Source organism: Sminthopsis crassicaudata, chromosome 2, assembly GCF_048593235.1.
Source record: "Sminthopsis crassicaudata isolate SCR6 chromosome 2, ASM4859323v1, whole genome shotgun sequence".
Lineage (NCBI taxonomy): Eukaryota > Metazoa > Chordata > Mammalia > Dasyuromorphia > Dasyuridae > Sminthopsis > Sminthopsis crassicaudata.
In genome coordinates, this window is record NC_133618.1 from 270,932,673 (window position 1) to 270,943,703 (window position 11,031).

At 51.1% G+C, this 11,031-nt stretch overlaps 1 protein-coding gene across 1 annotated transcript; it reads left to right on the forward strand.

The window, feature by feature from the left end:
• Positions 1 to 4,289: 4,289 nt before the first annotated feature.
• On the forward strand, positions 4,290 to 10,041 carry VPS18 (VPS18 core subunit of CORVET and HOPS complexes). Its single transcript, XM_074289315.1, has 5 exons — positions 4,290 to 4,601; positions 5,435 to 5,576; positions 5,908 to 5,999; positions 6,255 to 8,125; positions 8,687 to 10,041. Exons 1-5 carry the CDS (start codon positions 4,511 to 4,513, stop codon positions 9,407 to 9,409), a joined length of 2,919 nt encoding a protein of 972 aa, XP_074145416.1. The 5' UTR covers positions 4,290 to 4,510; the 3' UTR covers positions 9,410 to 10,041.
• The last annotated feature ends 990 nt before the right edge of the window (positions 10,042 to 11,031 follow it).

The window sequence follows — 11,031 nt, forward strand, 5'->3', positions numbered from 1 at the left end:
CACCCTGTTTGCCTCAGTTTCCTCATCTGTAAAATGAGCTGGAGAAGGAAACAGTGACAACTTTCTCAGGGAGTACCCCATGAGGTCGGGGCATGTCCTTAGCTAGCCAAGAAAACACCAAATAGGGTCATGTAGAGTCAGCCGTGACAGAAACTACTGGATAAAAGGCATAAAGGAACTCTATTCCTTCTACAACCCCACATGTAAATTCCATCCAAGAAGTGATCCTTTCAGGCAGCTAGATGACACAGTGGATAGAGCACTGGCCCTGAAGTCAGAGGAGCTGAGTGGAAATTTGCCTTCAGATGCTTAACTGTTGTAGCTTGTGATTCTGGAGAAGACACTTAACTACAATTGCCAGGCCAAAAAAGACACAAAACAAGAACTCTGTACTTGTATTTTCAACACCTAGAGCAATCTCAGCCCGTCGATGGCAGGTGCTTAATAGATTCTTGTTGACTGGATTGATTTGTTGCTCTTTTACCCCTTACAACACTCTATCAGAATCTGGAAGACAATGTGGTGGAGTAGAAGGATAGAACACTGCATTTGGCATCAGTAAGACCTGTGTTCAAATTCCAGCGCCTGCCCACCGAGAATCAAACCTCAGGTGTAAAATGGGAATAATAGTTAGCATCTAAAGATCTGTAAATCACTTTAAGCATTACCTCATTTAATCCTCCAAACACCTTAAGAGAGGCGCTAAAATCTCTTAAGAACTTTAGAATTGATTGTGTGATAGGGGAGATCCTGACACAGGTCCCTCTTCAGAGAAGGGACTGCGCTCTATGAGCAAAGCAAAACTGAATTAGCTCAGAAGAAACAAAAGAAACATAAAATTTGAGAAGCCACAGTTCAAAAGAACTATGTGTCCAACCTGTGACAGGACATTCTGAGCTCCTATCTGTCTGATCAGCCACAGTGGAACTCGTGATGTAGGAAGGACAACAATCAACCAACCAACAGCTAACAGATAAGGAACCTGAGTCATTAAGACATTGAGTAATTTCCTTAAGGACTCACTGCTAGGTCTGGAATGGAGGGAGGTCCATACCTCCTCACAGGTTTGTTATGGAACTAATAGAAAATTATATGTAAAACACTTTGCAAACCTTAAACTACTACATAAATACTGCTATTATTACCTCTTCGAAATCAACTTTCCCATCCCCACCCTTGTTTGACTCCAAAGAGGGAAGCTGTAGAGCAAGACTGGAGATAGTTATGGAGATGACCTGTGGCTGACCTGGATAACCAGTTCTGCATTTTCTTGGGCCCTAATTTGTGTGGGAGAGGGGAGGCTAGCTAAATTCCCCCTCCCCCCCTTTTTAAAACTGGGCTTGCAACTAGGAAGTTTTGGTAAGGAAAAAGGAAGGGCAGTTTTTTCAGGGAAGAAGCTCAAAGAGGAAAAGGTAAGAGCTGGATCTAGGAGAGGACTGGGGAAGTTGAGGAAACTCCAGAAGTCAGGTTGGGAGTTCAAAACTGGGCTGGTGTTAGAGACTCAAAGAAATTGTTTTGGGGGCATTCAGTCTCTATAAGAAAGCTGGACTTAGAGATTAGAAAGACTACCTAGTGAAGTGATATAAACAATGGACTGGGGAATTTAGAGAGAGAAAATATGGAATCTTACTGCTTCCTGCCTTTATCAGTCAAGAAATATTTGAAATATGTATATATGTACATATATAGATAAAAATATAAATTATATATATATATAAATAAATATACTTTTTTCTACTTAGTAGTTTTTTCAATCACATATAAAGATAATTCTCAACATTCACTTTTATAAGATTTTGAGTTTCAATTTTTTCTCTTTCCTTCCCCCCTTACAACTCCTAAGAGAGCAAGCAATCTGATATGTTAATGTACAATCATCTTTTTTTTTTTAATTTTAGCTTTTTATTGACAAAACATATGCATGAGTAATTTTTCAGCCCTGACCTTTGCAAAATCTTCTGTTCCAATTTTTCCTCTCCCCCCGCCCCCACCCCCGATGGCAGGTAGACCAATACATGCTAAATATGTTAAAAGATATGTTACATGCAATATATGTATACATATTTATACAGTTATCTTGCTGCCATATACAATCATCTTAAACATATTTCCATGTTTGTCATGTTGTGAAAGCAAAATCAAAGCAAAAAGGAAAAACCATGGGAAAGAAAAAAAACAGAAGTGAAAATAGTATGCTGGGGCTGCATTCAGTGCCCATAACTCTTTCTCTGGTTGCGGTGGCATTTTCCATCCCAAATTTATTGGAATTGTCTCGGATCACTGTATTGTGGAGAACAACCAAGTCTTCCTAACTGACCGCCACACGGTGTTGCTATTTCTGCATACGATTGGTGTGGGTGATGCAGACACCAGATGATGCTGGACAGCAAAAGTTGGGTTTGGTCACGTGAACAATTCATACTGGCCATTCTCTTTGGCAAAAGGTAGCTTTGTTTGGGGAAAAGTTACACACAATATGAAGGGATGCCACAGACTCCAGGAATGACAAATAGAGCTGAGAGTGCATAGGAAAGACAACTGTCTCAGGGAGCACCCCACGAAGCTGGGGCACGCCCTTAGCTGGCAGGCATAGTCCTGAAAGGGACCTAGCTGTAAGGAGAAGCCCAGGGAATTAGGGAAGATACCACGGGCCATGGGGTGGGGGGTAGGGAGAAACACCAAGAGGCCCAGTGCCGTGGCTGACTCAAAAGGAGGGCGGCAGTCGTGGTGATGAGACCCGAGTCAGCCCTGTTGAACTGTGTAAAATCACCAACAGAATGTCTGCTTTGATCTACAAACCCAAGTGGTCCGGCGTCCTCAGAGCAAGAGAAGCTCTCTGGGAGGAAGTCACGCCTCCAGGCAGGATTTCACCTGGCCTCGAGAATTCTCTTAGACCCAGGCATAAAGCGGGCCTTCAGAGAACGACCCTCTGCGGAGCCTTCTCCCGAGAATGATATGCCGGCCACGGGAGTCCCTCGCGGGGTCTCTTTAACAATAAAGCGTGTTAGCTCAGCCTTGGGGTTTGGCGGATTCCTTCGCCCCAAACTAGCGCCTCGGACAGCTGGCCCTCACCCGGCCCTGCCGCCCCAGCCCTCACCATCAGTAGCTGTTATAAGGAAAAGTTCGTCTCAGGGACCCGGCTGGGATTTCACAGTGGGGTTCAGACTTCCCAAAGGGTGGGACCCCAGCTAACCGGTCCCTGCCAGTCTTCTCCCTGCCTGCCTCGGGGAGGGATTTTTGAGGAATAGCGGAGAGGTCAGCGTCACTCCATCAAAAGTATGTGGGAGAAGAATTAGGATGTCAGAACACCGGAAAGGGGGGATAGTTTTAAGGAGCTTTGAATGCCAAGTGGCGATTTATACTTATTCTGGAGGTGGTGGGGGCCACTCACTCGCATGGGATAATCTTTGTAAACACTCAGCACAGGGCCAAGCAGGCGCTCTCTATATGCTAGTTGTTATCATCACTTTCCTTACTCGTAGAGCCCAGGGCCCCCTACCGCTCAGTCTGCCGGCCCGCAGCTGGGCTGGTTCGGGCCCTGAGATGCGAGGGGGCAGGACGAAGGAGAAGGCCGTTTGGGAGGCGTTCCACAGGAAGCACCCAGACTGCGCCCGGGAGAGTCAGCGCGTGGCCGGGAGGGGGCGTGCTCCCGGGAACAAGGAAGTTACAGGGGTGGGGGGAAGGGGCAGTCTAGTTTTGCACATAGTGAAACACTTAGATTCTACGGATCTCAGCAGTCTCCTGTTTAAAAAACCTCATTTGGAAGCGAGGATGGGCACGGGCCGTGCGATCCGGAACTAGTCCCGTGACCCTTCTGTGCTCCAGCCTCCTCACCTGCAAAGAGGGCAGAGGAAAAGAAAGACGGGAAGAGGATGAGAGGAAGAAAGGAGAAGAGAGGGAGGAGAAAGGAGAGAATGAGGAAGGGAACCAAGAAAAGGAAAGTGGGGGAAGAGGAAAGAACAAGAAAGGAAGGAAGGGGATAGGGAAAGGAGAAGGGAAGGGGAAAAGAAAGGAAGGAGGAGAATGGGGAGGAGGGAGGAAAAAAAGGGAGGGGAGTTGAGAAGGGAGAGAATAAGAAGAGGGAGGGGAGAAAAAGGAGGGGAGAGAAGGAAAAAAGGAAAAGGGGGAGGGAAAGGAAGCGGGAGGAGAAGAGCGGTTAGAGAGAGGAAGTTTGTAATGTCGGGGAGGAACAGAGGGAAGAGTTACACAGCTCGGCAATTGTCCGGCGCATGCGTAGAACGTATCCATGCGCGGAGGAAGAAGCGTCACGGCGGGCGCGCACGCCCGCTGCGTCCTGTCACGTTACGTCACGGGCCGGAGTCAGCTGAGCCGCCTGGGCCGGGACCGGGCTGTGGCGGAGCCGCGCGAGGCGGACGGGCCCGAGGAGGCTTCTGGCCTTTGGGGGAGGGCTCCCGGTTCCCGGGGAGCGCAGCGGTCGTTCCCCCGGAGATAAGGAGGGCTGTCGCTTCCGTTACGGGGCCCCGCGGGGGAGACCGAGAAGCCGGCTGCCATGGCGTCCATCCTGGACCAGTACGAAGACTCGCTGTCGCGCTCGGCGGTGCTGCAGCCGGGCTGTCCCAGCGTGGGCATCCCGCACTCGGGTAAGCGCGAGCCGCGGCGCCGGGGCCGGAGCCGGGGAGGGCCGGGCCTGAGCCTGCGCCCCTGCCGAAGGAGCCGCTCTGGGAGCTGTCAGGTGGCTGCGGCGGGCGCCGTGGGCGAGCCCATTCTTCCCGTCTCGTTTCCCGCTTCTGGAGGCTCCGTGGAGTCCCGAAGTCTTCCCATCGGTTTGTGTTTTGAGACCTTGGTGCGGTGCCTTGAACACGGCGGCTACTCAGTCAACGTCGTAGTGACAGAGTGGAGGGTGTCCACGGCACACGTTGTCACGGAACTCACTTTATGCCACGAGTAGTGCGGGTTGGAATTCAGAGAGCAGCCCGAGGTCTCCCGGATAATGGGAAACGTTAAGGCCGGATTGCACCGGTTCTGAGGTGTGAGGGGAGTCAGTGAGGGTTAGTGGAGCAGTCTTGTTTTAAGGTAAAGATGAGGGCGGGGGATGGGGTATCAGCGTTCTCCCCCGACATTCTTCCCTTCAGAGAACTTCCCCGCGGCGGGTCCCTCTGAAAGTTGCCGTTTAAATCCATCAGGGCTAAGAAATTAGACGCGCTGCAGCTGAGATTTGCTGAGCTGGGCTTGCCAACATGGAGAGCCTGTGAACCATGACAAAGATGGATGAGAAAAACCGTTGGGAACAGGCTCAGCTGGGACAGCCCGGGAGGCTCTCTGGGCATCTGAGAGGACCCCGGGCTGAGGAAGCGCCTGTCAGAGTCCAGCCTAAGGGGCTGTAGAAGCAAAAAAAAGAGAGCTAGCCTATGGATGGACAAGTGGGAACACTGTGCTTCACTCCATTACTTTCTTCCTCTTTTCTTAACCACAGGGTTTGTGAATGTCCCACTGGAGAAGGAGGCGCCCATCTTTACCAAGCAGCGGATTGACTTTACTCCCTCTGACCGCATTACCAACCTTGTCGTCTCGTGCAATCAGCTCTGCATGAGTCTGGGCAAGGACACCCTCCTCCGGTAACTCCGCCGATAGAGGGGAGGGGGGGTGGCAGTTTGAGAGTTCAAAATATCAAAGCCAAGGCTTGGTTCTAGAAAGAGGAAGTGATTGTTAGGATTTTTTTGAAAGAAAGTCTTAATTTACTTTAATTCCGAGATTTCCCTGCCGTATTGCTAGAAGAGAGATTTCATTGTTGTCACATCTCAGAACAGGGTAGTTTCCATAAATTATTATTTTTATTTATATATATATATATATATATAATATAATATATTATTATATGATATATTATATATATTATTTATATACATTATATAATTATATTATAAATTATTATTCCCCTCCCCACAGCATTGATCTGGGAAAGGCGAATGAACCCAATCACGTGGAGCTGGGGCGCAAAGATGAAGCCAAAGTGCACAAGATGTTTCTGGATCACACTGGTAAGAGATGATAATGCACTAAAGTGCTGAGGGTCTGATAGCACGCTGAAGTACTGGAGGATGGGGAGGGGGGAGGAAAAGATTAACTATAGCAAGTCTGGAAGAATACTCAAGTACTATCCAGGATTTGTCACCACCACCACCAACAATGTGAAACAATTCGAGTGGTGTTTTTAGGAGTGGGTAGTGGGTAAAAGGGGCGCTGTCTCTTGGTATCCAGACTGTCCTGACATACCCTGTCCCCTTTTCTTCCAGGCTCACACCTCTTGATTGCCCTGAGCAGTACTGAGGTCCTCTACATAAACCGCAACGGACAGAAGGTCCGGCCACTGGCACGATGGAAGGGGCAGCTGGTGGAAAGTGTGGGCTGGAACAAGGCCCTGGGTACAGAGAGCAGCACTGGACCCATCCTAGTGGGTACAGCCCAGGGCCAGATCTTTGAAGCTGAACTGTCAGCCAGTGAAGGTGGCCTTTTTGGTCCTGCACCTGACCTCTACTTTCGCCCACTTTATGTACTGATGGAGGAGGGAGGCCCAGCACCTGTGTGCTCTATAGAGGCAGAACGTGGCCCCGATGGACGCTATTTTGTCATTGCCACTACTCGCCAGCGCCTCTTCCAGTTCACAGGCCGGGTGGCAGAGGGGGCTGAGGTGCAGGGCTTTTCAGGGCTGTTTGCCACCTATACTGACCACCCTCCACCTTTCCGAGAATTCCCCAGCAGTTTGGGTTATAGCGAGCTGGCTTTCTATACCCCCAAGTTGCGTTCTGCACCCCGTGCTTTTGCCTGGATGATGGGAGATGGTGTGCTGTATGGAGCACTGGACTGCGGGCGTCCTGATTCTTTGCTGAGTGAGGAACGTGTGTGGGATTATCCGCCTGGTGTGGGCCCAGGAGCCAGCCCACCCCTGGCTATCGTCTTGACCCAGTTCCACTTCTTATTGCTCCTAGCGGACCGAGTAGAAGCAGTGTGCACGCTGACAGGGCAGGTGGTATTACGAGATCACTTTCTAGAAAAATTTGGGCCACTACGACATATGGTGAAAGACTCCTCTACAGGCCACTTGTGGGCTCACACTGAGCGGGCTGTGTTCCGCTATCACGTGCAGCGGGAGTCCCGCGATGTCTGGCGCACCTATTTGGATATGAACCGTTTTGACCTGGCTAAGGAGTATTGCCGTGAGCGCCCTGACTGCCTAGACACAGTTCTGGCCCGGGAGGCTGACTTTTGTTTCCGCCAGCGCCGCTATGTGGAGAGTGCTCGATGCTATGCCCTGACCCAAAGCTACTTTGAAGAGATTGCCCTCAAGTTCCTGGAAGTTCGACAGGAGGAGGCCTTGGCAGAATTCTTGCAGCGGAAATTGGCAGGGCTAAAGCCAAGTGAGCGCACTCAGGCCACGCTGCTCACTGCCTGGCTGACTGAACTCTACTTGAGCCGGCTTGGAGCACTTCAGGGTGATGCAGATTCTTTGCCTCTTTATCGGGAAACACGAGAGCGATTCAGAGACTTTCTCAGTAGCCCACGCAACAAAGAATGGCTCTTTGCCAGCCGAGCCTCGATCCATGAGTTGCTGGCCAGCCACGGGGACACAGAACACATGGTGTATTTTGCTGTGATCATGCAGGACTATGAGCGGGTAGTAGCATATCACTGTCAGCACGAAGCCTATGAGGAGGCTTTGGCTGTGCTCTCCCGGCACCATGATCCCCAGCTCTTTTACAAGTTTTCACCCATTCTCATTCGTCACATTCCTCGACAGCTGGTGGATGCTTGGATTGAACTGGGCAGCCGGCTGGATGCCCGGCAGCTCATCCCAGCCTTGGTGAACTACAGCCAAGGTGGGGAAGCCCAGCAAGTGAGCCAGGCCATCCGTTACATGGAATTCTGTGTGAATGTGCTAGGGGAGACTGAGCAAGCAATTCATAACTACCTGCTCTCGTTGTATGCAAGAGGTCAAGCTGCCTCATTGCTTGCCTACCTGGAGCAGGCAGGGACCAGTCCCCACCGGGTGCACTATGACCTCAAATATGCCCTGAGACTCTGTGCTGAGCATGGCCATCACCGAGCCTGTGTTCACGTCTACAAGGTGTTGGAGTTTTACGAAGAGGCTGTTGACTTGGCTCTCCAGGTAAGGGGTACAGAGTCCTAGAGCCACACTGAAATAGAGTCAGAGCAGTTGCCTGAGTGTGGGAGGGGGGGTAGGTGGATGGGCCAGGATAGGTTCCTTGTTTTGTGGAGTTGGCTAATATGAGAGCCGAGAAGACTAGGTCAGTTTGTGATCACTTCTGTGATTGGTGCAAGGGAATGGAGTGGGCAGAACAAAGGGTTAGTTCTGGTTGAGAAGAGTCCTCATTCTCTCTTGCAAAGTTTGAGTTCATTACATGTTCAAAGAACATGGGTTGTAAGCCTCCAGACACATGGGTATCAGAATTCTTTGGTCAGCTGGGACAGTGGTAGACACTAATTGCCTGTTAGGACCATAGCGTATTGGTTATAAATAAAGAATGGGGCTTTGTGTTCCCAGCAGTGAAGTACTTACTGTTCCAGCTGCCTGAAAAAGCAGGGAACGTGAGGTCTTAGGTTATTTTGGTTCCATGGTCTGGTGGGAACCAGGAGGTCAGTGTGTGCACTTATTCCTCTTCCTCAGCCAGGTAAAGTATGCTGTTAATAGCCTTTTTATTCTATCCAGGTGGATGTGGACCTGGCTAAACAGTGTGCAGATCTGCCAGAAGAAGATGAGGAGTTACGTAAGAAACTCTGGCTGAAGATCGCCCGGCATGTGGTACAAGAGGAAGAAGATGTAAAGACTGCCATGGCCTGTCTGGCCAGTTGTCCTCTTCTCAAAATAGAGGATGTGCTGCCTTTCTTTCCTGACTTTGTCACTATTGACCACTTTAAGGAGGCCATCTGCAGCTCCCTGCAGGCCTACAACCGGCACATTGATGAACTCCAGCGGGAGATGGAGGAAGCTACAGCTAGTGCCCAGCGGATTCGGCGAGACCTGCAGGAGCTTCGTGGGCGCTATGGCACTGTGGAGCCTCAAGACAAGTGCTCAGCCTGCGACTTCCCTCTGCTCAATCGTCCTTTCTACGTGTTTCTTTGCAGTCACATGTTCCACGCTGATTGCCTCCTGCAGGCTGTTAGGCCTGGTCTCCCTGCCTATAAGCAAGCTCGCCTTGAGGAGCTGCAGCGAAAGCTAGGGGCTGCGCCACCTCCCACCAAAGGCCCACCCCGCACAAAAGAGGGAGAAGGAGGGACTGCAGGGGCACCCAGCCGGGAACAGCTGAAGGCCGACCTGGATGAGCTAGTGGCAGCCGAATGTGTCTACTGCGGGGAGCTGATGATCCGTTCCATTGACCGGCCTTTCATCGACCCGCAGCGATACGAAGAAGAACACCAAAGCTGGCTTTAGAGGTTACTGCTGCTGCTCGCCACAAGATGGGGAAATACACCATCTGCTACATCCCTGTCCCTCCTATAGACATCTAGTGATTCTTATTTCCTGAGGCCAGGGACAGGCAGGATTATAAGTGCCCCTGTGGGGCCTATCTCACCTCAGCCTTTTATTTGTCTGAGCTGGATCTGCCAGCTTTTCTGCTGTCTCTGAGATGGGGCCATGTTCTGCCCACTTCAAAACCCCAAATCTAAGCAGTGCTGCCTGTCTAAGGAGCATTTGTTTAGAAATGTTGCCTTCCCCTTTGCAGTCTATATGTCTTGGTCTCTTTCCCTAGCTGGAGGCAAATTCCATTCTCTTGCTGTTGAGCTGCTGGACTCTTGTCCTCACTGTATAACCTCTCAGGTTCCAGCATACACAATGACATTTGCAGGGGAAGGTCCTTTTTGGGACGATCAAGAGGTCTGCAAACTTTCCTGGACCTTCCTGGGTCCCCTGAGGTGGGAAAAAGGCTGACTGGGGGGAAATGAACTGGTGGGCCTTTGTGCCTCTGTACCTAGGAGGCCATTGTAAGGGACTTTTCTTTGTAAAGGACTGTGGGGACACCACCTCTCTGGTTTAGAAGGCATTAAAATGTTTGTGCTGCTGTCCCCTGCCGTGGTTACTTTGGGATGGGGGATGTCTGAGTGAGTTTGGGTTGGCAGTGTGTCTGATGCTGAGGTATGAATAGGAGGGGCGTGGTCGCACAGGAAGGGGGGGGCTGGTAGGGGGGGGTGTCTCTGGACCTTGCTGCCAGTGTAGGCATTGGTTGATGAGACCCCCCTGAAGAAGACTCCCTTTGTAATCTTGTGCCCATCCATCCCCACTTCCCTCCCTGGGGGTGTGGGCTATGGAGAGAGAAGCAAAAATGAGGATCTTCTTGGAACCTTCTTGTGTCCAGCAGGTGGCACTCCACCTAGCTGCGTGTCTTGCGTTCTTGCGTTTGGCCACCAGGGGACACTGTTTCCTCAAGCAGGCTCTGTTTTATAGCCACCCTTCCCCCACACCAGGTGTCAAACCACTTGCTGCTAGATTTAAACTCTCCACGCATGAATGACCCTTAAGCGCCCTCTATCTGCTCTTCCCTCTTTAAGTTCTTGCTGCTTAGTCCTGCCAGTTCCCCACACCTGAGTTCTGCCCACACCTCCCTGCGCCAGCAGGTTCCTGGGCCCCCCACAGCAGCAGCGTGACTCTGTTCTCTGTGGGGCCCGCTGCTTTCCCGGCCCCGTGACTGGCTGCGCATAGGGCCTCCTCACCCATCTCCTGGAGTGCTCCGCTTCCTTGCCTTTGTTAGGAGCTGAAGTCCCGGGGAGATAGCCACGGGGAGGTTCGGCAAGTAGCTCTGTCTGGCAGGTGGTCAGAGTGAAACGAAGGAAGGAATAAGCAAGCCTCTTCTGCCCCTACCCCCAGCTGCCATCGAACAGAATGGCACCTAGTCCCGTCACTGCAGGATCCGGCTCCATTCCCCTGCCTCGTTTTGCCCCAAAGATTCCTGATGGTCACTCCCTGAATGTGTGATGCTGTGGCTCCATTCCATCCCACCTCCCCCATCTCTCAGTTCCATGTTCCTTGTCCAGGATGGTCCCTACTTTGCTGAAGTC

Excerpts from the sequence above, each read along its gene's own strand:
- VPS18 (XM_074289315.1), top strand. The coding sequence starts at position 4,511 with ATGGCGTCCATCCTGGACCAGTACGAAGACTCGCTGTCGCGCTCGGCG. Across the intron at positions 5,577-5,907 it reads GGCAAGGACACCCTCCTCCG|CATTGATCTGGGAAAGGCGA; the intron begins GTAACTCCGCCG and ends CCCTCCCCACAG. Across the intron at positions 6,000-6,254 it reads GATGTTTCTGGATCACACTG|GCTCACACCTCTTGATTGCC; the intron begins GTAAGAGATGAT and ends CTTTTCTTCCAG.